This window comes from Gaeumannomyces tritici, assembly GCF_000145635.1.
Source record: "Gaeumannomyces tritici R3-111a-1 unplaced genomic scaffold supercont2.3, whole genome shotgun sequence".
NCBI classification, from domain to species: domain Eukaryota; kingdom Fungi; phylum Ascomycota; class Sordariomycetes; order Magnaporthales; family Magnaporthaceae; genus Gaeumannomyces; species Gaeumannomyces tritici.
In genome coordinates, this window is record NW_008804547.1 from 5,074,691 (window position 1) to 5,099,372 (window position 24,682).

At 57.0% G+C, this 24,682-nt stretch overlaps 14 protein-coding genes across 14 annotated transcripts; 7 read left to right on the forward strand and 7 right to left on the reverse strand.

Annotated features, from left to right (window-relative positions):
* Positions 1–380: 380 nt before the first annotated feature.
* GGTG_06823 (hypothetical protein) lies at positions 381–1,744 on the forward strand (the record flags this gene model as incomplete). The annotated part of the gene is made up of 5 exons (XM_009224645.1): positions 381–449; positions 507–797; positions 940–1,124; positions 1,216–1,526; positions 1,653–1,744. 5 exons carry the CDS (start codon positions 381–383, stop codon positions 1,742–1,744), a joined length of 948 nt encoding a protein of 315 aa, XP_009222909.1.
* A 2,745-nt stretch (positions 1,745–4,489) lies between these two features.
* GGTG_06824 (hypothetical protein) lies at positions 4,490–5,528 on the forward strand (the record flags this gene model as incomplete). Its single annotated transcript, XM_009224646.1, is given in 3 exon segments — positions 4,490–4,543; positions 4,619–5,494; positions 5,499–5,528. Coding segments are annotated over 3 exon segments (924 nt in total). The 5' UTR covers positions 4,490–4,525.
* A 25-nt stretch (positions 5,529–5,553) lies between these two features.
* GGTG_06825 (hypothetical protein) lies at positions 5,554–6,523 on the forward strand (the record flags this gene model as incomplete). The annotated part of the gene is made up of 2 exons (XM_009224647.1): positions 5,554–5,605; positions 5,787–6,523. The coding sequence occupies 2 exons, from the start codon at positions 5,554–5,556 to the stop codon at positions 6,521–6,523; spliced, it is 789 nt and encodes a 262-aa protein (XP_009222911.1).
* A 317-nt stretch (positions 6,524–6,840) lies between these two features.
* Positions 6,841–10,878, reverse strand: GGTG_06826 (hypothetical protein). Its single transcript, XM_009224648.1, has one exon. It carries the CDS (start codon positions 10,765–10,767, stop codon positions 7,078–7,080), a length of 3,690 nt encoding a protein of 1,229 aa, XP_009222912.1. The 5' UTR covers positions 10,768–10,878; the 3' UTR covers positions 6,841–7,077.
* A 183-nt stretch (positions 10,879–11,061) lies between these two features.
* Positions 11,062–11,418, reverse strand: GGTG_06827 (hypothetical protein; the record flags this gene model as incomplete). The annotated part of the gene is made up of 2 exons (XM_009224649.1): positions 11,062–11,272; positions 11,309–11,418. The coding sequence occupies 2 exons, from the start codon at positions 11,416–11,418 to the stop codon at positions 11,077–11,079; spliced, it is 306 nt and encodes a 101-aa protein (XP_009222913.1). The 3' UTR covers positions 11,062–11,076.
* A 10-nt stretch (positions 11,419–11,428) lies between these two features.
* Positions 11,429–11,813, reverse strand: GGTG_06828 (hypothetical protein; the record flags this gene model as incomplete). The annotated part of the gene is made up of 2 exons (XM_009224650.1): positions 11,429–11,554; positions 11,697–11,813. 2 exons carry the CDS (start codon positions 11,811–11,813, stop codon positions 11,429–11,431), a joined length of 243 nt encoding a protein of 80 aa, XP_009222914.1.
* Positions 11,814–11,941: 128 nt separating this feature from the next.
* GGTG_06829 (hypothetical protein) lies at positions 11,942–13,003 on the forward strand. Its single transcript, XM_009224651.1, has 2 exons — positions 11,942–12,264; positions 12,381–13,003. The coding sequence occupies exons 1-2, from the start codon at positions 12,041–12,043 to the stop codon at positions 12,871–12,873; spliced, it is 717 nt and encodes a 238-aa protein (XP_009222915.1). The 5' UTR covers positions 11,942–12,040; the 3' UTR covers positions 12,874–13,003.
* Positions 13,004–13,416: 413 nt separating this feature from the next.
* On the reverse strand, positions 13,417–15,309 carry GGTG_06830 (hypothetical protein; the record flags this gene model as incomplete). Its single annotated transcript, XM_009224652.1, has 2 exons — positions 13,417–14,982; positions 15,010–15,309. 2 exons carry the CDS (start codon positions 15,307–15,309, stop codon positions 13,417–13,419), a joined length of 1,866 nt encoding a protein of 621 aa, XP_009222916.1.
* A 554-nt stretch (positions 15,310–15,863) lies between these two features.
* GGTG_06831 (hypothetical protein) lies at positions 15,864–17,022 on the reverse strand (the record flags this gene model as incomplete). Its single annotated transcript, XM_009224653.1, has 3 exons — positions 15,864–16,175; positions 16,528–16,669; positions 16,838–17,022. The coding sequence occupies 3 exons, from the start codon at positions 17,020–17,022 to the stop codon at positions 15,864–15,866; spliced, it is 639 nt and encodes a 212-aa protein (XP_009222917.1).
* Positions 17,023–17,248: 226 nt separating this feature from the next.
* Positions 17,249–18,341, reverse strand: GGTG_06832 (hypothetical protein; the record flags this gene model as incomplete). Its single annotated transcript, XM_009224654.1, has 3 exons — positions 18,144–18,341; positions 17,526–17,597; positions 17,249–17,334 (listed from the first exon to the last, which is right to left on the reverse strand). The coding sequence occupies exons 1-3, from the start codon at positions 18,214–18,216 to the stop codon at positions 17,249–17,251; spliced, it is 231 nt and encodes a 76-aa protein (XP_009222918.1). The 5' UTR covers positions 18,217–18,341.
* A 377-nt stretch (positions 18,342–18,718) lies between these two features.
* On the forward strand, positions 18,719–20,242 carry GGTG_06833 (hypothetical protein). The gene is made up of 2 exons (XM_009224655.1): positions 18,719–19,515; positions 19,567–20,242. The coding sequence occupies exons 1-2, from the start codon at positions 19,137–19,139 to the stop codon at positions 20,031–20,033; spliced, it is 846 nt and encodes a 281-aa protein (XP_009222919.1). The 5' UTR covers positions 18,719–19,136; the 3' UTR covers positions 20,034–20,242.
* A 466-nt stretch (positions 20,243–20,708) lies between these two features.
* GGTG_06834 (hypothetical protein) lies at positions 20,709–22,300 on the reverse strand (the record flags this gene model as incomplete). The annotated part of the gene is made up of 2 exons (XM_009224656.1): positions 20,709–21,975; positions 22,052–22,300. The coding sequence occupies 2 exons, from the start codon at positions 22,298–22,300 to the stop codon at positions 21,280–21,282; spliced, it is 945 nt and encodes a 314-aa protein (XP_009222920.1). The 3' UTR covers positions 20,709–21,279.
* A 327-nt stretch (positions 22,301–22,627) lies between these two features.
* GGTG_06835 (hypothetical protein) lies at positions 22,628–23,407 on the forward strand (the record flags this gene model as incomplete). Its single annotated transcript, XM_009224657.1, has 1 exon — positions 22,628–23,407. The coding sequence occupies one exon, from the start codon at positions 22,628–22,630 to the stop codon at positions 23,405–23,407; it is 780 nt and encodes a 259-aa protein (XP_009222921.1).
* A 585-nt stretch (positions 23,408–23,992) lies between these two features.
* Positions 23,993–24,646, forward strand: GGTG_06836 (hypothetical protein; the record flags this gene model as incomplete). Its single annotated transcript, XM_009224658.1, has 1 exon — positions 23,993–24,646. The coding sequence occupies one exon, from the start codon at positions 23,993–23,995 to the stop codon at positions 24,644–24,646; it is 654 nt and encodes a 217-aa protein (XP_009222922.1).
* Between the last annotated feature and the right edge of the window lie 36 nt (positions 24,647–24,682).

The following is a 24,682-nucleotide window of genomic DNA, read 5'->3' on the forward strand; positions in this document are numbered from 1 at the left end:
GCAGCAAACGCCGGGCGACATCGTGCCTAGGTATCCAATAGCAATCCCCCGGTGTTAGCCGGCCTCGAGCCGCCGAGCCGCCGAAAGGGCACCAATGTCTGATCTAAGGTGTATATATATATAATATATACTCGGCCAGCTCCTCGGCTTGTCGCCCTGGAGTGTTGTTTCTGATGTCCGACATAGCAGCCAGCAAACAAATCTCGATTCAAAGATCCTAGGCGCACTCTAGAATCCCAAGAGGTTCGGTGGATACTGTGCAAGTCAAGGAAAATGGCACCCTCGACTATCGTTCTCATCACAAGTAGGACCCCTCGCCCAATCAACTTGAGCTATCATCACGTACAGCGGCACAGTAGTGCGGACAGGAGCCTGCCGTGATGCTGACCATTGCCCCTTCCCGCCCGCGTCCAGGAGCAAACGCCGGCGTCGGCTTCGCCAGCGCCAGGGTGATCGCCAGCTCGTAGGACAAGTACCACGTCATCGTCACGGGGCGGACGCTGTAGAAGGCCCAGAAGACGGTGGAGCAACTCAAGGCGACGGGCCAGCTCAAAGGCACGGTCTCGGCGCTGCAGCTGGACCAGACGGACCCAGACTCGGTCGAGCGCGCGGCCAAGGCGGTCGAGGAGCAGTTCGGCCGCCTCGACGTGCTCGTCAACAACGGCGCTGTCGCCTACATCAAGAACGAGGCCGGCAACCTCGCCATGGGCGCAAAGATGATCGATGCCTTCAAGCTGGTGCTCGAGACCAACGTGGTCAGCCTCTTCACCGTCTCGGAACGATTGGGTCTCGCCGCTGTCGCTCGACTTCCCCATCTTGAAGTACAGTACCATCATTTCGGAGCTGCCGCACACGATCAAGGCCAAGGCCCTTTGGCTCGCGCCGCTAGATCTTATGGCAACTTGTGTTTCCAAAGCATCTCTCTAATTTGTTTCCCAGGTGACAACTCAGGATTATATCATAACGCAATGGACGAGAGTGCAGGCGGGACTGGCAACCTTGGCGCACCCTAAAATCGGCTCTATCTTTTCCATATCGGAAGCAGGAGATCCTGTCATTGGCAGGTTGGCTAATGCCGTGACCGAAGGGCTCGCGAACCCGGGGCCGTTTTCCAGCGAAGCCGAGTATTTTGCTGCAGTCGCGGGAGCCGCACTCGATAGTTACAAGCCGGGTTCATCTGTTCGAGAGTAGAAGAAACTCGGGCCTATCCGATAGGTTGGGCATCTTCATATTTGCGGACATTGTGCGCAATACGGAACTGTTTAGGAGCGCCGACGCATCTTCGTCTTCTGCGCAATTTCCGCTCAACCACATGGATCTCGGCACGCAGAATATCCTGGTGGACGAGGAATTTAATTTCCTGGCAGTTATCGACTGGGAATTTGCGCAGATCGCACCGTGGCAGGTTAACCACAATCCCTTCCCGTTCCCGCTGTTTGGGTCGGAGAGAACATCCGAGAGGCCCTCGAGGACCCGGGACAAGTTGCACCCAAGAACGTGGCAAGACAAGCAGCCACTCGAGCCATGTACGTCCAGAGGTTCCGGGATGCGGAGTCCCGAGTCCGACGGGAGGGACGGGCCCTTGCCGGAGGGTGTTCGTTTACCAAGGTGCTAGACGGCGAGGCTTCGAGGATATATGCTTGCTTCACCAGGCTTCAGGGGTCGTGGGAACAGGACGCAGGCCACGGACTCGGCGAAGTGCTATATGCGGGAGATGGACGTCAAGCTGAGGCGAATGGAGTAGGCAGACCACTGGTCCCCTTCGACGCCTACCGCATCTACCGTGAGCCTCGTCGTCAAACGAGGCTATCTTGTACAACTCAAGCTTGCCCGAGGAATAGAAAATTTCGCGTTCCATCTCGTAAATCTCCACGGACCATTGGCCGGTCCACACAGGAGACGTGTTATTCTGGTGTAGTGCGCCGGGGAGTGCGACCGTCGCATCAACCCTAAACCACATCGTCAGGGAACGCCGGAAGGACTCAGGCGCTTCACTTCCACTAAGGGGGATTTTTGTGACTCCATTCGTGCCCATCGAGATGCTGTTGCAAAAAGTAATCGTTCCAAAGAATACAAATTGACAGGCTATCATACCATCCTAATATCCAAACGAAGCCGATCTCTAAACTTAGCCCTTCCTCCTCTTTGTTGCCACTGGCCCTGTAAATGAGGTATCTGGAGTCAGCCCTTGCCGCTTAGCGCTGCTCGACTGCGCATCCCGTTCGACAGGCTTTGAAACGGAGCCAGCATTTGACTGCATCAGAGACTTTAGGTCCTGGGAAAGCCCTGTTTCCTTAGGGAGCGGCGGAACGTTAAAGTCCAAATCCGACGGCAACTGATCAATGGCGGAGCAAATGTTCTTGAAATGAGCGGGCATCCAAATGTCATAAAACGTTTTTGGTGAATCGATATGCTGTCCATTTGTCCTTGCCGTCCAATTCTGTGAAAGAGAATTCGCGGATCGGGTGACGGTAGTACTTTGTGTCTTTCCCAACTATCACAGGGTAGTGGCCGTAAATCCGCACTGACCTGTGGTCATGCGAGACTGAGAAGGCGAGAATCTGGCGGTGGACTTCACGCTCACGCTTCACAGCACGGAAAAGCTCGCCCGGACCCCCCAGTAGTGTTAAGATTGTATACAATAAAAACTAACGCGTAATGTTTTTGGTAAATATCAGCCCTCCAAGTGCGCCCCTGCAGCATGGAGGGATTGCGTGATCAAGCTTTAATTGCGGCTGGCAGTGGCATTTTCCCCTCCCCTTTCTTCGTGACGCCGAGTCCTTCGCATCACTTACACATGCGACGCATGGGCGGACACGATGAGGAACGAATGGTTTCGACGTCCCAGTCCAGTAAGCTGGACAACGCACGGACTGAGAAATATGCCTGCTCCGGTTCTGCCGGCCATGGATTCAACCGCCCCACTCCGAGGCGAGCTGGGGCACTTGGAGCTGGCCGCTGGACCGGCAATACGAGGCGCTGTCCTTCGTTTGGGACGAACCCGTACTTCATTGCGGCAGATCGGCGAACCTGGCCCTGACCCTGCGACGGCTCTGGCTTGAGGCTGGCCCACACGGAACAATCCGGTTAATCCGGTTGGGACGCGGTTTGAATCAATTAGACGGACGCGGACCTGAGTACGCTAGCGAAGTGAGCCAGGATGCAGGCTAAACTCTAGCTCCTGCGGGCGCTGCCTGGCTTGGCTGGGCTCCTTCGAGCAGGACGATGACTCCGCCCGTTACGACTATTAGTTTATTTCCGAAGGGTGTTTGCGGCTGATGCTGTCTCCCCCTTCTAGGAGCATAGCGGACCACGATTTCAAGTCATTGCGCGCCATCGCGACCACATTTATGGGGTCTAGCCGCCGGTGGCCCCGGCGGAGGGCTAACGGCTTCCTCCGATCAGGGAAGCTGTGGGAGTTGTTAGGGACACTTGACTGGTCCTATTTGCAGGGAAGCCCCATACGTGACATTGATACCAAGCGCCGCGGCGGCCTTAGTTCAAGCCACAACTGGGCCGCTCTTCGAATACCGGATGGTTGGGGAAAAGCGCCGGCACTTGCCGGGATAAGGTGGCAAGAGAACTGCCTGTGAGCCAAGCTTGGCGCCAGCGTTACTTGCATGTCGTTAGTGGCGTTCGTCTAGAGTGAAGGTTTAATCCTGGCTAGATTGGCTCCTGTCGCTTTCTATTCCTTTTAAATGCCAATCTTACCGACTTCGACTCCTTTGAATTTCCACATGTCTTACTAGCGAAGAATGAATAAAAATAAAACCCGCATGCCTGCATTGATAGTCGAAGGTGAATGAACCATGGCGCATACGCTACTGCATACGCCAACCCCCCCCCCCCCCCGAAATCTGCTTGCGAACCTGAAAACGAACAGCCTGCAAGAAGCTTGCCCAGAAGCAGATTAGCGGTGGATTGCGACGGCTGGCTCACATGTGGAATATATCTTAAAAAGGATGGCCACAAGATCAAACCTGAAGGAGTTCGATCCATGGCATGCCCGTTTCGGTCACCGCAAGTCAAAAAGCAAAACATACAGTATTCCCAATCGGACGGTAGCCAATTATGAAGCCCGGGCCAGGCACCACGGTTGTTATGGTAAGGACCCCCTGTTTACGCCCCATCTGGCTCCGGTTTTTTGGCGAGGGAGATCTCATTCTCCAGACCTTCTCGTGTTTGGATGGCCAAAACGCTGGTCCGAAGCTCACCCGAAACGGAGAGTTCGCAGTTTCGACGGGAGCGGCGCGTTGCATGAAAATCTAATAGTTACTTACACCGCCACGGCTTGCAGGTGTTCGAGTGGGGCTTGATCACCACCGCCGCGCTAATCATCGGGGCGCGACTACGGTTGCGGCTTAAAATTCAGCGTCGCTCGTTATGGATCAGTGATATCCTCATGGTTTTGGCCTGGTTTTGCTCCATCGCATCGGCAGCGTGCGATACCTACTTTGCCCATATGGGTGCCCTCGAACCCCATATCGATACGGCGCTGACCCGTTGGGAGGGTTCGCCCGGGGACATGATTGTAATGTTAAAGGTAATAAAACACCTACGGCTTACTCTAAAGAGCGGAACTGCGCACGAATCCCTAATATTTTGGGCAAAACAACAGATTTTCTGGGCCAGCACCTTTCCTTTTTACATGACGTTCTACTTCTGCAAAGCCGCCCTCCTCGCTACCCTCTTCCAGCTTATCCCCCCGTTTATGAAAAAACGCCGCATAATTCTATGGGCCGTCACGGGTTATTGCGTCGCCGCCTTCATCGTCTCCATATGCTACCACCTTTTCGGATGCTTCCCGCCTTGGCTGTACTGGTCGATCGAAGGCGCCACCTGCCCCCGCCTCTTTGGCCGCACCTCGTTTGAGATCGGCTGGGCGCTGCACTTCACGGGCGACGTCCTCATCTTCTGCGTGCCGTGGCTCTTTCTGCACGCGCTACAGCTCCGGCGCGCCATGAAGGTGGGCATCTGCTGCACGTTCCTGCTCGGCATCATCAACATCGTCTTCTGCCTCGCCCGCTTCGTCGAGGTCGAGAGGGCGGTCAGCCCGACGGGCCTGTCCCTTAGCATCGTGACGCTGTGGAGCGCGCTCGACTGCACCATCTGCGTCGTCATCGCCTGCCTGCCCTCGCTCCGGCCGTACCTGCGGTCCCGGAGCCAGGCCAACACGTACGCCGACCAGTACAACTACGGGGCGAGCGGGAAGAGGCGGTCCACGACGGTTCCAACCAACGCCACGAGCGCGACGCGGGCCGGAGGAGGCCCCAGCACGCTCCGCCGCGGCTCGGCGGGGTTCGAGCTCATCGACGACGAGGGCGCGCCGGAGTCGTCACCCAGAACCATGAACGTTTTGCGCATGACCACGATTCGGGTTCAGTCCGGGACTGCCTCGGGCGCCGGATCTAGGGCCTCATCCGGGTCTCAAAACGACCGCCACCTGGAGGGAGGCGATGACGGCCAGAAGGGCGACATCGAGCTGGTTTACGTGGTAGGCAAGTAAAGAGGCCGGTGGTCAGACCTGAGAGGGTGGACGTGGCGTAGCCCACCATGAGGTGTCGGCGAAACGCATCGTATTTCCCCTGGCTTAGTGTCTTAATAAGTGTGTATAATTGGGTTACCAAACCGCGTCCTTGGATAACTAGTTAAAGGAATGATTTTAACAATTTAAAGTTTTATTTTTATTAAGTTTTGCAAAATTTATGCTTGTTTAAAAATTTGCAAAAACCGGCGGTTTTTGGAATAGTATGGGAAAACCCAAAAAACCATTTAGTGTCAAACAGCCCCTTACGTGCTGATCCCGACCCAGCTGGGCGCAGTGGCCAACGGGCTTCTTGCCGGCAACGGGCACCCGCCGTACCGCGAGCTGGCCGTCTGGCTGCTGCTAAGCGTCCTCGGGGGCAAGTCCGGCATTGGTCTGGCGCTGGACCTGGCAAAGGTGCCGGTGCGGCAGTTCTCGGAGCGCGCGGTCGCCAAGGCCGCCTTTACGCACGTCATGGCGCTGCCGATGGACTTCCACGCCGAGCGCGATGCCGCCGAGGTTATGAAGGCGGTCGAGCAGGGCGGCGCGCTGATGCGCGTGCTCGAGCGCGCCGCCACCGAGGTGCTGCCCACGGTCGCCGACCAGGCATCGCCGCGGGGGTGCTGTACGCGCGTTTCGGCGCCCCCCCTGGCCGCCGCCATCGCTGCCGCCTTCTTGGTGTTCCTGGTGCTGGAAGCCTGGACATCGACGCGGTGGCGGATCGCGCCGCGCCGGGCGATGGCGCGCGCCGAGCGGGAGGAGGCCCGCGTCATGCACGGCGCTATCCAGGGCTGTGCGGCGAGGCGCAGCGCCTGGCCCTGGCGCGCGCGCTGCTGCGTGACCCGCTCGTGCTGGTGCTCGACGAGGCCACGAGCGCCGTCGACTCGCGTACCGAGGAGGGGATCCAGCGCGCCGTCGGCGCGTTCCGGCGCCGGCGCGCGCGCACCACGCTCGTCATCGCGCATCGCCTGTCCACCATCGTCGGCGCCGACCGCATAATGGCCATGGACCAGGGCCGCTGCGTCGAAAGCGGCACGCACGCGGAGCTGCTCGCGAGGAGGGGAAGGTACGCAGAGCTGTGGAGCAAGCGGGTTGGAGGCAGCTTACTATGTTTGCGTTGGATCTCTCGGAGAACACTGTCTCTAGTCCTTTTTTTTCATTCATCATTCCCTCGTCTTGTCTTCTCTCTGAAGAAGACTGTGATCTTCGTGGTCATATATGCATATGATAGGTGATATGTGCACACATGCACGGACCACATCCGGTTGCCTCTGGAACCTTCTGGAAAACACCCTTATATCTGACACCATGAATCCCAGGTGCGGAAAGCTTAAAGCCGGCGCGCCTGCCCGAGGACTTTAAGTGTGGATACGGCAGCGACTGGTGTAAAAACTTGGGCAACGCGTACTGGGTTGCGGGCTGGCCTTTGTAAGAAAATAGCAGAGGGCAAGCTTAAAAGTGCTTATCAGGCTGCTGCAAGGTCGCACGAAGCGGAAAGAACGTGACGGTGCCCGAGGTGGATGTGAAGCAAGGAGAGATGGTGACCATAGTTATTAATCTTTATTAAAGCACAGTTCCATGCCATTTTCCTTCATGTGCGCACGGATTGTGACAACCGAGCCCAGGTCGTAGCCATCATCCGCCTCTTTGTGATAGCGGTTGGCTTGGTCGATAAGGACACGCGAGTGTGTAATAACCACGATCCAGCCGGCAACCCGGCGGGCGGCAAAGGCGCACCAGCGCACGACGGCGGCCTGGCCTGCCTCGTCGAGGCTGTCGAACACCTCGTCGACCAGCACGTAATGGGCGCGGTGGGAGCTGCGCGCATGGCGCACCTGGAGCAGCGCAAAAAACACGGCGAGGTCCATGCGCTTACGCTCGCCGCTGGACCGCTTTCCGTACGCGAGGGACGGGTGGACGGCGAGGGTGTTGTCGAGCACGGGTGTTGCTGTGTCCACTGTGTCCAGGGGTCCACCGCCGTCGTCGCTCTCGAACAGCGCGCGCAGGATTCCCGTCGTCATGGCCCTCGCGTGACGTGTGTCGTCATAAAGAACCGTCAGGACCTGCGGCAGAAGCGTGTTCAGCTCGGCGAGCGACTGGTTGAGCACGTACTCGCGGAAGGTGGCGATGGCTTTTGTCGACTCGGCTGTCGAGATTCGGCGCGTGCGCTTCGCGAATGCCGAGGCCCAGAAGGCAAAGAGCTCGCGGGTGGCCGCCAGGCGCACAAGGTCGGCGCCAAGGTCTTCATGCTCACACCGGAGCGAGGTGAGGCTCGCTCTCTTCCCCTCGGCGAGTCTCTCGTATATTGCCGCTTCCCCCCTTTTCGCGGCCAGCTTATGCTGCAAATTCTCCTGCTCCCCGGCCTGCTTTTCTCCCGAGATTCGCGCCCTTTCCACTCTTCGTGCCAACAGCCTGGCCTCATCAAGGTGGGAATTTCGCTCTTGCTGCAGAGTCCAATGCTCCCTGACGGCATGACCGAGTTGCTCTTTTATTGTTTTGGCAGTTTCCAGCGGCATAGCCGATACTACCCTCTCCGCCTCTTTGCTGTCCATGCCACGATTTGCCGCCACTCTCGCAATTGCGGCAGCCGCCTCGGTGTCAAACTGAAGCTGAGAAACAAGTCGTGTAATATTCTTCATGTCCAAGCCGACAGTCACTATCGCCGCCTCGAGGTCTTTAAGATTTTTGTCTTTATCCATTTTGAAAAACCTGGCCATGCGAGCCCAGACTTTTAAAGCGGACAACTGAGTGCGGATTGCGAGGATTGTTGCTAAGCATATGATTTTCGGCAAGCCGACGGGCTGCGCCGTAGATACAAGTTCGAGCTCCCGCAAACATCGCTGTTGCGCTCGATCCCACCACGTTGTTGGTCTGGCTGCTTCTTGGTTGATCAGGCGATTGTATTCGATCCGGAGCCGTTCCAAGCGTCCTTGTTCTAACCAAAGGCGTCGTTGAGAGCTCGAAATCTCGGCGTGGAAGGCGATGCAAATCTCGGCTGAGTCGTTCTGTTCTAGCAGCGGCTTCATATTCTGCCTGATGAAAGCAATCCGCTTGTCCACTTCCGCAAGGTTTTGGGCTGGTGTTGGACCCTGCTCGACAGTTTCCTGTTGTGCTGAACTGTGTTGCTGCGCCGCGGCATCCAGGGTCACGGCCACCCTTTCTGCCTCCAGGGTGAGCCGCTTTTGTGATTTTTTTAAGTCCCTCTGTTCCCTCTCGTTGGACTCCATCACTCTCTCGACACCAGCAATCCTTTTCTGGATTTCGGTCACTTCCAAGTCAAGGTCCTTAAGGATAAGCCTCGACATTTGCCCACACCGGGTCAGCGTGGACAGTCCCAAAGACTGTTCAATGAGGTTTCGTCGCTGTGTTAACGTCGAGTTCAAGAAACTTGCTGCACTTTCGTGGCCCAACACAACTGACCGAACGTACGTCTCGTAGTCGATGCCGAGCAGCTCGTCTATGGCTGCTTGCGTTGTGCGCGCATCAGGGTGCTCCATCTGGGTTTGCGGCTCGCCGTTTAACGACACAATGATGCGGTTTTTGTACGTTTTGTCCTTGCGGTGCCTTGTTATGGTGTAGCCGTTGGAAAATGCTAAACTGACGGAACAATCCTTGCCCGCCGTATCGTTGATGACATCGTTGGCCGCCAAGCCACTGCGGATGCACCGCCCAAACTGACACCATACCATGGCCTCGACGATGGTGCTTTTGCCAGAACCATTGTCGCCCACCAGAAAGACTAGTCCGCGCGGCAAACCTCTCTTGAAGTCAATGGTAAGGACGCCTTGCACACCGAGAAAGTTCTTGATAGTTAGAGATTGGGGCTCTGCAACAAAGACATCGCTCGATGCTCTTGCTAGCGTAGCCGAGCCTTGTGAAGTCACAGGACCTGGATTCTCGCCGAAAAAATCGTGATAGTGGATTTCTGCCTCGCTGTCCTCATTTGTGAATGTACTGGAGGCTTGGATGACGCGCTGCCCAGCTTGGATCAGCTCCTTTCGCCTTGGCTCAAGGGATGAATCCAACGATAGGGTTTTAACATAATTCTGCGCCTCGGCCCCAAGATCAAGCCGATGTGGTGTTGGCCCTATCTCCGTCTCTAGTGGGACCGAGATGTCACTCTTTGTGTCCCGTTCCACCGAGTCCTCGGCTGGCTGTTCCAGTTCTTGGACGGCAGCATCGCTCGAAGGTACGGATGCGCCGAAGGCTCCAGAAGCTCGATGGCCGGCCTGGATGACAGGGCCCATGGGGCTCCAGTTCCGCACACTCCGCACGCCGAGGGACAGCAGCTGGTCGCGGGCCGTTGCATACTTGAAACGGGTCAGCTCGCCGAGGAGCATGACGTGCTTTTCCGCTATAGCTGCCACGTCGACAGTTCCATCGAGTACATCATTGACGTCGATGGTAGTGTAGCCTATGGCGTGTGGGTTGACGAGCATCTCGCACGCGAGCGTGCTGGGGTCGCACAGAACAACTCCCCGCTGCTCGTCGCGCAAGTCGGCCCAGGTCAGCTGCAGTGGTGAGCCGAGGTACATCACGCTGCCTTGCAGGGGATCCGTGTGGGCAGCACTGCCCTCCGGCGGCTCTTGGCGCAAAACTTGATGACTGTGGAAATGCCCCGTAAAAGTCCGCGCGAGCGAAGCGAAGCGACCCGGGCCGGTTAGGCCTCGGTACCTGATGGTACTAGGAGGACGGGGCGTTTTCCTGCTAGGGCTTGGCACAATATGTCGTTGGGTGATAGCTTTGTTAATAGCCAGATGGGCAAAGGCCAGCGTCTCCATCGCCTCGGCCGGATCCAGCGCGTCCACAGCGGCCGTAAGCTCTTCTTGCTCCTCGCGGAAGGGCAGAAGCAGCACGCGATGGCCATCCCAAACGTCACGCTCGATCCCGCTGTGCAGAGACACAAACGGAGACAGCCGCCGCATGCCGAGCGCGTCGAGGGCGGTTGTGCGGTAGTCACGCCGGTAGGCCAGGTCGTGGTTGCCGAGCACGATGTTGATGTGCGGCACGACGTCGCTGAGGTCACTGATGAAGCGGTAGCACGCCGACAGCACGTGCGTCGGCTGCATCGTCCGGCTCGTCAGCAAGTCGCCGCAGACGATGACCCGCCGCACGTGGTGCTGCTCGGCCTGCGCCACGATCCATTGCGCCGTGAGCCGTACGCGGTCCAGGTCCTTGTGCTTGAAGTGGAGGTCGCTGAACAGCAGCCATCGCGCGCTTCTCTCAGCTGCCGCCCGCTGCATGATTGGACGGACGACTAGGGTGGACCGGCGGCAGGATGCGACATTGCGAAGCGCCGGGCAGTCGTGGTAGTTGGACGTTGCAGTGAGGCTCAAGTGCTTGTTTTCTTTGGGAAATCGTGCTTCCTTCCAAGCACGCAGGCCTAATTTGTCCCAGCGGCAAACAGCGCTGTGACCAGGCGGGGTCAGCACTGAACGGCTGTGCTGACGTTACCAAATGCTGACATACATGCAGCGCTCAAGCTGCTGCATCCAGCTTGGCCATTTATCGAACGCTCCTTTAGAAACATCAACGCTGTTTGATATTATCTCTTACACCCTCAATGCCTTTTCCACATTTCCAACTTGCTTTTCGTCAGTCGCCGCGAGAGTGCGCGGCGAGATGAGCTCGTCCGACCCGGCAACACTAGCCATCTCTCGCTCCCTATCCAGAAAGCCCTCGCGACCCTCCTTGGCCAAGAACTCCCGCGTGTTGGGAACAATGCCGTCGTAGCCCAGAGGGATTACGCTGGGCTTGAAGAAGAACTGCTAGTAGACCAGGTACACAGCGGCCGACGACACAAAGGTCAGCTGCCAGCCCATCATGTACATGGACTTGGCGGCCTGGCTAATGACTTGCGGCTGGTACTGGCCCACGAGGCCCGGCAGGCCCATCGCGACGCCACTAGCCCAGGCGAAGACGCGACCCAATGACACCGGACCAGAACCAGTAGAGGCCGCCCTTGCGTGCTCGGAAAAGGGAAGGGACGTGAATGTTGCCTTTGCGGATGAAGTAGTCGACGGTGGTGGTCTGGGAAGATGGCGCAGAGAATCTGGCCGCGGCGGATGGTGATCCAACTGGGGAAAAGGCCGACCGTCTCGACGGCAGATTGAGGGCTGAGGGCGATATCAGCTATGTTTGGGTGCCGAGGGACGAAAACGAGTTAGCAGACCAGCACTGCGATGAAGCTCTCGATAAGCAGGAAGCTCTCGATGAGCAGGAGGTGTCGGATTGGGATGATTACTGTGTATGAGAGGAATTGATGCTTGATTGCAGTCCAGTTGACCATTTTGCCTCCGGGAAGTAGACGTCCTTATATACACGAAACGGCCGTCCCCCCTGTCCTTCCGTCGTGCCGGTACAACGCATGGCACTGCAAGGGTGCTCGGCGCCTCCTTTTTCGGCATGATGGATGCCGGCAGACAAACTGTCACCGGAAATCCGGCAGCGTCTGGGCAGGATCAGATCAAGCGCAATGTACGCTAGGTCGAAGCACCGACAGATCATGTGACAACCATGACAATCAGGAAACGCACTGTTTCTATCTGGAGGGCCTTCTTCCCCTCCTCTGGCTCCGTGTTAAAGAACATTCTTCGCGGCACATGGCGGCCAGAACACTGTTTCGCAGGGCCGGAGACCAAGTGTGCGACGCTCCTTAGGGGCCGTCGGGAACCGCCGCCTCCCCACGGGAACAAAGCCTGGGGATGTCAACGTCAGGAATCCCAAGCCGCCGCCCAGCGGTGATATTGTGACCATGGCAGAGTCACAGTCGCCGTCCCTGCGTCCCACGCTGTCGCGCACCTGCCGCGAGCCGGGCTTTTTCTAACGATATTATGCATTCGTACTCTCGCCACAGGCTTTATGTCTTGCCCATTTACTGGACCAACCTGCATATCAAGTCGCTCAACGTGCGGCTCGAGCAGCAGTCGCCCATGATCTCCCCAGCCCCGGAGCCCGATCACGCCAGCATGCCCCCGTTAGCTGCTGCGAAAAAGCTGTGCGCCGAGTTGAGCACCCGTCCCCGCCGAGAAGGTCCGCCCCTTAAAGCATTTCATATCCGGTTTCTTCACGGGCATGCCTTACAAAGCCAAAACCACGGTAAGCCTCAACCTCCACTTCGGCACCAAGTCCTACGTAATCCGGGAGAGGACATCGTTTTCGCAGGAGTCGGGCTGCAGCGAATTCGGCGCCAGCGGCGGCCGTACCAAAAGCCAGCGCAGCTTCGATTGGGGCAGACTCTCTCGAGGGGTTCGCGCAACCGAGCCGGCGGCTCCATCGGGGCCCCGAGGGTATCTCATCTATGCGTGTATCTTACACCAGAGTGCCTGTCTGGCCCCTCTACGGCTTGAAAGAGCGGCTAGGCGAGGCCCTGGGACCCGAGATCACAGGCAGTGAGTTCCTCGCAGCTGCCTACGACACATTCCACACCCTTGAGGAGCCTCCTCTGTACGTAGACCAGGAACGTTGGTACCGCGAATTCCAGCCCTATCGACGGGAGGAGCAGCAACCGAAGCTGCGCCAGCCCCTGTCGAAGAGCTTGGATGGCGACAGCAAGAAGCGGAGTCGAGAATCAAGTCGTGGGAATGACAACAGCGGTGGCGGTGACAGGTCACCTTTGTCCTCGCCCTCTAAGCGGCGTTGCGGTGCAAGCCTGACGGAGTCTGTGCAAGGTTGTAGGCCAGACGTGAGTCTGCTTCCGTATACCATACTGTGGGTACTTGCGCGGATTAAAAGCATCCGCGCTGAACCCCGGAGGGCCGTTTCAGCGCGGATGCTTTTAATCCGCGCAAGTAGATTCGGCACCGTCTCGCTCGTAAAGAAAGACTCCTGCCACGAGGCGAGAGCTCTGGAGGCCGGGATCTAGTCTAAGACATTGCATCGTCCGGGGTCAACTAGGGCGTCCTCAGCTTGAGGCTGGGGTTGAGGATCCCGGTGCCCCTGACCTGCTCTTCCATGTCCCGGAACTTCCTCTGGAAAGAAACAAGGACCTCGGCCAGCTCGGGGACGTGGGCATCCTCGAGAACCACCTTGACCTTTTCCTTCCAGGTCGAGAACCATTTGAGCTGGATGCAGACAAGGTTGCCGAGGCAGATGTTCCCGATCTTTTCCGTATACACAGGCAGCTTGGGCAGCTCTTTCTTCAGCATTTCGTTGAGAGCCTCGTACTGTTCAGCTACTTCGCCGAGCTGCTTGTCCACCTTCTTGCCCGCTTTCTTCAGCTGCTCCACCCTCTCGTAATCGACGCGGCGCTTCGCCCGCTTCTTCATCGCCAGGGACGGGCGGTCGTAGCATCTGATGACGAGTGCAAACGGTTCGATCACATGCTTCCTCACCTGGGCAAGGTGTTGATCCAGAGCTACGTTTTCCACGTTTATAGATATGTAGAACCGGGCCCATTTGCTTTCGATTTCCGGGTACGGAGACGGCTGAAGGCGCATCATGAGGTTCATTGCCGAAAGCAGCTGAAGGAACTGGTGGACGTATTCCGACACCTGCCTAGTGTAGAACTCGACATTCCTGAGCATGGCCTGAAGGCGGAGGTAGTCGTCGCCAAACTTTTCCTGCAACGCCTTGTATTCGGGGTCCTCTTGAATGCGGACTGTCAACACTTGCAGCTTGTCGACGCGTTTCCCAAACGCCCTCGCGAAGCCTGCCCGCACGTCCAAGCCCTTGCGCTTGCGGCCGACAATCTGCCCCACGAGTTCGAAGTTCTTTTTGGTCTTGTTGATGTCCAGGATTGCATTCTCCAAAGCGCTCCGTGCAAACATCAGAGCCTCACGATCAGGGTGGTCCTCCGGGGTGTATTGAAGGAGCTGGATGATCAGGTTGGGATACTTGGTGATGCGTTGCATAGGCTTGATCAGTAGGGAGTCGAGATTCCATGCGGCAGTGAAGTCCTTCGCCGCCTCGTTACACTCGCTCAGCCAGACTTGAACCGCGTCGTCCCCCTGTATCTGGATCAGCCATTTCGAGGCGGGATCGCTTGTGCGAAGGAAGGTCTCGTGGACAGCACGCATGCGCTCGATGTTCTTCGCGAAAGTAGGACCGATCGATGCCTGCCGATCCTTTGCATCGTCTGGCTCGACCGCAACCTCCTTGGCCAAGCTGGAGATGCCCGACTGGACCATCATGGATTCCGACATGGTGGAGTCCTTTCTGCTTTCCCTGATCAGCGGAGGGCGCCGGCTCTTCGGACAGTAAACGGCCGAGACAGCCTCTTTAAGCTCGGCCAGGAATGAGGTGTGGAACTCGATGATCTCGTCTGTGTTTCTGAAGATGAGCTTGATCGTCTTGGAATCCAGCTTGGGGCAGGCCTCCGCGGTTCCCTTATAGATCTCTTCAATGACATTCATGTCCCGGACGAAGGAGACTTCGGTATCGATGAGCTCCCTGATAGCGTTCTGGCGCTGCACCAGGCGGCTTCGCTCCTTTAGCGAGCTTTGCTTGTAGATGTTCGCCTAGTCCTTGGCCCCGTTGCTCCCAACTGTGGCCTGGTCGCCCTCGAGCGTCGACGCCCTGCGGAAGCTATTTCCGGTGCTGTCCAGGGAAGTGTTTCTGACTGAATGTGGGGTGAGCGTTTGTTGCACGAAACCTTCGGTCCCCCGTCTCGAAGGGCCTATAGAGAATGTGCTCCTGTCGTCTTTGGTCTGGGAATAGCTGCTCGGCTGGATCTGGTCATAGTAATCGCTGGAGGGGGTGCGACAGCCCTCCTGGATAGAACGATTGTGCGGCATCGGAATCAGCGGCGGTTTATGTTCCGGCCGAGCAGGTACAAACTTCTTCATAGAGTCGGCACGTAGTCGACCAAGAACCCACACCCAGTATCGAGTTCGGGAAACCGATGCGCGTCGGACTGCAAGCCACCCGCCAGCTGCCCGTCCGACTTGAACAGGTTCGCATCGTCATGCATATGGATATAGTGGGAAACGACCAACGCGCTATGAGTCTGGGGCCCGGAGTACCGCGCTTCATTCCGTGGTAATGGAGCTGGGCAGTTTATGCTTGCCAGAAAGTCAAAAGTGATACCTTGAGCCGCCGCTCTCAGGTTTCAGATACAAACAATGTTGTCTGCTGTCTGCACCCCATTGCAAAGAGTGCTCGCCAGGTGGAAATTAATAGCACCACCCCGAAAGGAAAAGTGTATGGTTCTGCATCCTTGGATTGGCAGCTGCAAGCTTTATCTTTCCTTTTCGGGCGCCTGCTACCTCCTTGCTTTTCGCACCTTTTTGTGGATGAAACGGCTCCGAGATTACTTGCGGTAGGGTCCTGTAAGATTTCGGCGATGCAACAGGACGAGGCGTCGTCGTGCCACCAGGTACAGAGCCCGTCCTGCGGCCACCTAGGACGCTGTAGACTTTGATGTTTGACCGTCGACAAGAAGACCCGCGAGCAGCAGGTGCGCCTTGTTAGAAACCACTTGGACAATCCGATGATGCCAGGCCCCCCTGTCCGACTCGAGCAATGGCTTCGGGCCTACGAAGACGGTGTAGACGGTGCTGATCATCCCGACGACAACAAGCCGGCGCCGGCGGCTCCGACTGAGACCAAAACTGGCGCCACTATGGCAAAAGACTCGTGAAGTTGAGCTCAGTTTTTTTCCGGTGGGAGGAGCAGTCTGTGTTCGGTCCCCTTCGAGGCCCGTTGACGAGGACTAGGGATAAATCGGTCAGAGAGGGGCAGGGCGGACACGGGAAGCCGCGGTGATACGTGCCCAAGATTTGGATCTTTAACGTTCTGGAGCACGCGCATGGTCGTGGCGCCGTACAGCTTACCCGGTTTTATTTTTGCAGGTATGTACAAAAGTCATCGCAGCGAGCAAGCTACCATACAGTTCAGGGCTACTCATGTCACCATTGTAGACTGGTGTTTGGATTATAGGTATAAATACTATGGATAACGCCTGCCGCGAGGGGCCCCAATGCGCCCAATGATCGATATCTCAGTCCCCCCTCCAATGATGTCTTGCTGTCTGTCTCCAGCCAAGCCGGGGATGCAGGGCGAACCCCAACATCTTGGCCGTAAAGCTTGACCTGGACCAGGCTTTTAGGCCAAGACGGGTAGGCGCTCGCTGCCGCATCCACGACGACGATGACGCCGGCCGGTCTTGGCGATATCCACCGGATCCCACGCTCCGCGGAGAATAATCTGATTTGGCATCCGCTCACAGCTTCTGTTGTCTTTGCGCGCCCCTCGCCCGCGCCATACTAGCGTTCGGATTCCCGTTCGAGACAATACATCACCATCCTTTGCGTCCGCATTTCTAAGCGCCAGTCCCCCACGGGAAAAAAGAACCAACCTTCCCGAAAGTGCCACCTCCGTCCCACGGCCTTCGTCTCATCCACGCCGGTCGGCACCAAGATCGGCACGCCCGCCGCCCCCGCGGGAGGAGACTGCTCGGTCGACCAGGTGATTAACCCGCGCGCCGAACCTACATCGTGGGCCACCAGTGGTGCTTCGCTGCGACGGTCAACAACATGGCGACAGGCCACGTCACCCATTAATCGACGGCATTTTCGGAAACACGGCTAAAATCCACGGCATCTATTGCATCATCTGGGGCCTGCGCCGCCTCGCTAAGCACTTGACTGAAGAGTAATGGACCTGGTTCAAGGAGAAGATCCTGCGGCTGTCGCCTCCTAAGACGGATATGCAGCCCTCCGATTGAAACCTCTGCATCACGTCGTCCATGCCCCAGCCATTTCTGCCGGGAGCCTGTCGAATGTCCTATCCTCCTGCCCCAGCACCGTTGCAGCCGACAGTCCGTTCCGTACACAATGCCGCTCCTTCCCCTTCCCCCGACCCTCGACGGTCTGGAGATGGCGGCTATTTAAGTTCCGCCTCGAATTCTCCCGGACACCGGCGCCGCATTAGTATCAAGGTTCCCCACTTTCGAATGCCTAGACCGCGAGCTATGGCGACCCCGAGTTACGCTACAACATGTACCTAGCACATCGCGTCACGACGGTAGCGGGGAGGGTACGTACCTCTAGCTACAGCTTACTTCGCGGCGGCAACTCGGGTTGCGAGGCCGTTGCACTACTCAGTGCCGGTGTGCTCTCGCTCAATGCGCCGCCTAACGTACAGCGTCTGGCGTCAGCGTTCTCTGCAGTTGAGCTAGTCATGCAGTCGCCGCCCACTGTTCGAATAGCCAGATAATGAATTACAATGCCAGACCAGGCCTTACTGAGATTTGTACGGTGCATTCCATTCGTGACTCGCCGTCCACCATAGGCCATGAAGCGTAGAATGGTCCGCCTCGGATGCTCGGCATCCCCCTCACCACCCTGCAGAGCTCTGCGTCGGCCCTGACGCCCAAGCGATATCATCTGCCCAACTGCTCCACCAGCCAATCACCATTCCCCTACATCAAATTCGCATCTCGCATTTTAACCCCAAGGACCACAACCCACCACCAACCACTCGCCACGATGGCCAGTACTAACAGCGACCCCCGCGGGAGTACCCGGAGAGAGAATGAACGTTATAAAGGAGTTGTTGGCTTCGCGATCGATGTAGGTATTTCAGATTTAACCCTAGGGGTTGTCCGTGCTACAAAGCAAATGCTGTTGGGAAAACCCGAAGTGCCCAACATTCATGCACGCAGATCACCCTCGCCTACCTGGCAAGGCGCAGTCCCTGACCGGAAGGAGCTGGATGAAATAAGGATGACACCCGCTATCCTCCACGGACATTGCTTTTCAAGAGGCCCGAACATCAGCTGCTAAACAAAAACGGTAACGGGCTGATTTAATTTGCATTAATCTGCTTCCTAATGTTTCTGTGGCTTGCTTCTGCTGCATCCCCCCTCACATTAGTCACTTCCTCGGAGTGATAGTGGCGTTTACCCCGCTCGGCAACCCCTACCTCCTTCTATCGGTGGTGGTTCTAGGCCACTGCCAGACCGCAAGCTTGATTCTCCTTACAAAATACCAAGCTGAAATATGCATCTCGTTCAAGACCTTGATCCGGACAAGGGGGGAAAGCTCAAAGTGCAGTACAGATGTAGCGTGGGGAACAAACTTGACTTCAAAATACATAGGTACACCAGGGCTAACAAAGTGCAGCCTGGAAGCGGATGTGAGAGCTTAATAGGGCTGAGGATAAATGTTGCGGTCGGGAGGAAAAGCGGCGTCTTCGCTGCCGCGCCGAATCGCTTGCTAGCATCAGCGTCGTCGCGTTGGCGGGGTCACACAGTTCCCTATGTCGCTGATTCAGCGCAGTGATGCTGTATGCAATAAATCTCTGGATCTATCAGCCACGGTCAAGGAAGCGCGGTAAAATAAATTTGGTGGTTGGACACTAAACAGTACAACACTAACGTCTTCGCCCGCAGCCATATGCTGCCATATCAACCAAGTCTGCCTCGAAACTGCACCACCCCGCCTCTCGCAAAAGCGATCCTGCCCGATTTGGGAAGACGACTCTACATTTCTTAAGCGCCATCCACAGAAGCCGCTGCTCATCCAAACCCCAACATTTTCTTTCCCACGTCTCAACAAGCCATAGATTAGCTGCACATATAACCGGGGAAGGCGCCTGCTAGGGAAACAGTTAAGCAGTTCTCCATGTCCATCTTTGCCTGCATCAAATACTTTCAGAAGACCCTGCACTGATGGCCCTTGCGAACTTGACTCAACTTCTCAGCTCCTTGATCACTGCAAATCATGTCCTTCATTACCATGGAATCCTCGACGCATATGGCCATATCTCTGTCCGGAACCCGAACAACGTTTCCAACTTCTTCCTGTCCAGGGATCTAGCACCCGCACTAGTCTCCTCACCCAGCGACATCGTCGAGTATCGTGTCGAAGATGCTTCAGCTGTTGATCCTAGCCCTCCCGCTGGCTATATCGAACGCTTCATTCACAGCGAGGTATTGAAACGATATCCTACGGTCAACAGCGTGATCCACAGCCACACTCTAGCCGTGATTCCGTTTGGCATTACAGAAGTGCCACTGCTACCTGTGGACCAGACGGGTTCTGTCTTAGGTTTGACTCCCTGTAACCAACGTGCTGCTGCCCTTATCTAACTACCAGCAGGCGAAAATGCTCCGGTATTCGAGATCGCCGACTATTTCCTTCCTTCAGACAGTCACACCCTAGTCGTTCGCAATGCTCGCTTTGGTGCGGCCCTCGCATCTCTTTTCTCCAATAACGGCTCCGAAAACACCACTACTCCTACGAACAATGTGGTTCTCATGCGTGGTCATGGCATGGCAGTTATTGGACCCGACATTGTGGCAGCTGTTTTCCGATCCATCTATACTCGGAGCGTCGCGGATACCCAGAGAGACGCCCTTATTGTAGCGGCGCTGGGTGGTACTGATGGACAGCCAAACAAAGCAGGCAAGGGCGGACTGATCCGGTACCTGTCTGAGCGGGAGAAGCATAACATTATCACGCTTGGCACATCATTCTTCAAACGCGCTTGGGAATTGTGGGTAAGGGAGGTGGAGGCAGCTGCGGCTGGACAGTTGTACCAGAATAGTTTCGGCAGCCCGCTGTAAGATATCAGCCGAAGCGGGGTCCCGGGATCCGGCGCGGCGCGCGGACATATTCCGCACGTTGCGCCAACCTCGACTCGCAATTGCCTCTCGCGGCCTGCGAGTGCCGGGAACACATTGCTCCGAAAGAGCAACGCAATGTCGCAGCCCCTCACCAACATAATGTAGTTGTTGACTCTGGAAGCAAGCCATGCCTTTTTGTTTCTGTCGCCATCGAGACGACTCGGCGCGACAGCCAGACCTGATCCGCGGCCCCCGAAGCGAGCACGATTGACAGAGACAGGCATGTGACAGCGTAGACTTGAGGACGAGAAGGCAGAGCACGCGCACAAGGTATGGCTAGCCACCTTTGCGCGTGGAGAGTTCGTGGCTAATTGAGAAATACGTATAGACGACTTTATACCACCCGGAACCCAAGGCTCCTGGTCAATCCGCCTCGTTCCTCCCAGATTTTGTCAGACCTCTCCACCGCAAACCCACCCATTCGTTTCTGAGTGGCTAGAGTCGGTCCTAGAAGCACGCTGCCGGCCGGATAGCTATCTTTTCCGCTCGGCCGACCGTACGAGAGGGCTCAGAAGATCGGTGGCCGAGATGGGTAACAGACGGTATGCCGATGGGTATGCGGTCCCGCCGACGTCGGCATCTGCTGGGGGCTAGCCGTTCCCAGGAGATGGAGATGCCGAATCGGTTGCGCCTTCGGACCTTACCGGTACACTTTCCGGATCAGAGCGGTCACCTGGACGGAGTCTCGTCGAGAACCCACATCGGGACATGAATTTGGCCGCGAACAACGTCTTCATGCGCCATCCTTGCGACCCGATCCCAAAACACATCGCTAGTGTTGTCGACCATGTTCGCCGAGACCGAGATTCTCCGGGCCCGTCGCTGCATGAAAGCAGGCAAGACAGGGATCTGTACGATCTCTCCCTGGGTGCAGCAGAACCGGGCGTGGAAAAGTATTTCATAGTCGTATTTTCCCTGACACCAAATCGCCAGACGCACTCAAGCGCAGCGATAGACAGCCAATGGCTAAGCACACTGTTCCGAGCTCGGGATCCAAACACAAAGTCGGCATTCCAGTGCCCGACACGCTTTTGGGATACAACCGCAAGGAGGCGTTTCCTCAGCGACAAACCCAGCTGATCTCCGCTCCGCAACCGCCTCGGACGCCGCATCGAGCTTCGATGCCCAGGAGGATTCACGCCACTGGCAAAACCAAAGTCAGACACTCAATATGCCACTGAACCAGTTACAAAGGAGAGTCAGCGTTAGTAAACTTGAATAACAGGACATGGCCTGATTTACAGCCGACCGCTACCGTAGATCCCGAAACAGCCGATGACGACGGCTGGAACTCGTGCGGCAACCTCAGCAGGCCCACTTCGCCCTTTGCGATCCAGCAGCCGTCGGAATCGAGGCCATAAGACTGCCGCTCCTGCCGCTGTCGAGCGGGGGCTATTGCGGCGGAAGATATACTACCACGCAAAGCTGCGGCGGGAGCGGCAATGCTTAAGCTTATGCGACCGGCATTGGTAAGGAGGGACGACATTGCAATGTCGAACTCGATAGTACGAATGAGACGGCTCGCCGATATTGTCTGTATTAGCTCGCCCGTGCCGGCATGCCACAGCTTGACCGTCCTATCGTGCGACGCCGACGCCACGGGCTGGCCGTCCGGCGAAAAGGCGATGGCCGTAATCGAATAAGTATGGCCCGTTAGCGTTTGCACCAGCGGGCTCCAATCGGCATGTGGCGTAGGCTGGATGGTCACCCATTTAGGTTCTTCTCTCCGAAATAATTGGCGTATTAAGCTGGCCACAGGAGCGAATAATAGGGCCGACTTGTATGCTTGGAGCGGAGCGTCCTTGATAATGGATCCGTTGGAGCGGAGGAACCGGTGCGCGTCTTGTATCAATGAAAGCAGTTCCGAGTCGGCAATGATTGTCTGTAGCACGATTAGTAGGAATTTAGGCGGGCGGGAGCTAGAGACGCGCCTCAAGCAGCCTTTCCAGCCTTGCCACAGCCAAGACGCCGTCGGAGATGGCGCCACACAAACTTAGCGCCTCGTTCCAGCTGTCCAAATAAATTATACGGGGTGGGGGATTTTGTGCCTGAGGCACCCATAAGCCAATCTTTGCCTTGAGGAACGAAAGGCTCTTGAAAGACGGGCCGCGGAGAAGGGTGGGACTCCCGCTTTTCCCCTGCCAAAGGCTGACCTGAGGAGTACCCACAGTAACGGGTGGGATTCCACCAGTCAATGTGGATTTCATAGAATGACTCTTACAGGAGACGCAAACCGCAAGCGGTTCGCCCAAAGGAGCCTTGAGGAACGAACATACAGCCGATCATGAAGGAGCGCACATGTTGTTTGGTTGGTTCGAACGAACCTGAAATTGATTGTGGGTTTTTAGCTTGGTTTAAGGACTTGGGAGGGCAGGTTCACTGCTTTGATGGGTACAGAGCATTTGACGCCGGCAGCTGGCACCAGGTGCCAGCTACTCCTATTTGAGATGTGAAAGGGGATGCAAAAAAAATTTGATGCCTACCGATCGCCCAGTAACCGTCTCCATCTACATATCACATATGCATCTCCAAAAATGGCCCAGTACTGTACCAGTTGCCAAAAGACGCCTCCCGAAGTGACTTTGAAGCACTGCGCGAAGTGCTCGGTCACGCTCTACTGCTCTCGCGACTGCCAGAAAGCCGACTGGACGGCCCACAAGAAGGTATGCGGCAGGGACGGCGGCACCGCCTCGGGCTCCCCTAGTGGACCCGACGTACCGATGGCCAACACGATATTCTCGCCTTCGAAGGGCCTCGATCGGCCTATTATCGAGCCCTTTACCCGCCTCGACAACGGCACCTGGCTGCACGACCGCTCTGAGAAGGACGTATACCGCTTCCTCATCGATTCCTACCGCCTACGTGTAGAGGATAACTACAACCTGGAGGGTGAGGCCGATGTCGACAGCCTTTATGGAGGGGCGTCCAACGGGTTGAACGGTTTCAAGCGCTTTCTTCGGCTCGCTGGCTCGCGACGTGGCCTGCTTCCGCCGTGGTGGAACGCCGGGAAGCAGCGCGAGTGCGAGGAGTTTGGCATGGACGCGTCGCAATTCCAGGACTTGCGCTGTGCGGTGGAGAAGAGCGACATTATCGAGAACTACGGCGACTCGCGCTTCCCAATGCAACTGCGCATGCTTGCCGAGGCGGTTTACCGCTGTGGTCCAGGAGGACAGGATGGGACAGCCATGAGAAAGGCTATGGTAGCCATGGAACAAGGGACTGCGGGGTCTGGGTCCCCAGTGACCTCCATGGTGACGATAAACAGCCTTACGGGAAACACTGCCACCATGCATTCGGTCGGGAGGAACCAGTAGCGGGCCGTGCAGCATGGTACATGGCTATTTATCTCGGCAGGAAAAGGATCAAAAGAGAGCGGTCCCCATCCGGCGCGATCCCTACCGCCTATACGTGCGGCTGTCGCGGTGTCCGTCACTTGACGGCATCATGCTGCTGTCGAAGGCGCCAGGGCGGGTGGGCAACACGGTACCACGTGATTTTCCGAAAGGTCCTACGTTGGTGGGTCATGAGGTACGTGGCCATGAAGAAGGACAGGTCGCCGTAGATCCCAATCGCCAATTGGAGCGAGTTCATTACCGTGGTATCCTGACAGAGTAGGTCTAGGCGGCCGGGGATCCGACCCTGCGGCGGCTGCTGACGCGGATCCGGCAAGGCATACGAGACAACTCCGACGTGGACCTCCCGAACAGCAGGCGCTATCGGAGGGCAGGCGGATCCCCTAGGAGTCGGGCATCACGGTAGTGACGCCGCTGAACCGGAACCGCTGGAACCTAAACGTCGAGGCAGTCCTGTCCTTCCAGAGACGGCGGCACGCCCGCCTCCGGATCTTCGTCTCCGAGCACAGGTGGAAAGGCGACCAGCCGACAAAAAAGGAGGCCCTGATGGTGCTGGGTCAGAGGGACGACAATGCCATCCCCATTCCCGCCGTTTTTATATTTGTTCCCGGTATGCCCGTCGTAGTTAACCAAAACACCCACCAGGGCCTGAAGGTGGTTAACGGCGCTGCCTATACAGCCCTAGACGTCATCCTCGACAAAGCGCACCCGGGCCACCGCGTCAGTGCCGATACCATCCTCCACTTCGGTCCGCCGGCGGGCATCATGCTGGCGTCCGAAACGACGAGGGACCTTCACTTCGTGGGCATGCCGGCCGGCACCGTCCTCCTGACGCCTATCAGCACAAAAATAAAAAGCCAGAAAAAGCGGCCGTGGAAACGGGGCGACGTCGTCCGCCGGGGTTTGCCGTGCGTAGCAGCGTTTGCCTGTACGGATTACAAAATGCAAAGCAGGATATTGGACCGGGCGGCGCTGGAGCTGCGCGGGACGCGGACGACAACGGTGAACGGGGAAGCGGTGCCCAGCCAATGCGACCCTTACAGCCTCTACGTGCAGCTGTCGCGATGTAAGACGCTGGACGGCATCACGCTCCTGTCCAAGGCGCGGGAGCGTGACTTTGTGGGCAACACAGTGCCCGAGGAGATGTCGCAGGCGGAGCAAGCGGAGTTATGGGGCTGGCCGGAAGAAGGTTTTGATTGAAAAAAAAAAAAAAAAAAAAAAGAAAAGAAANAANAA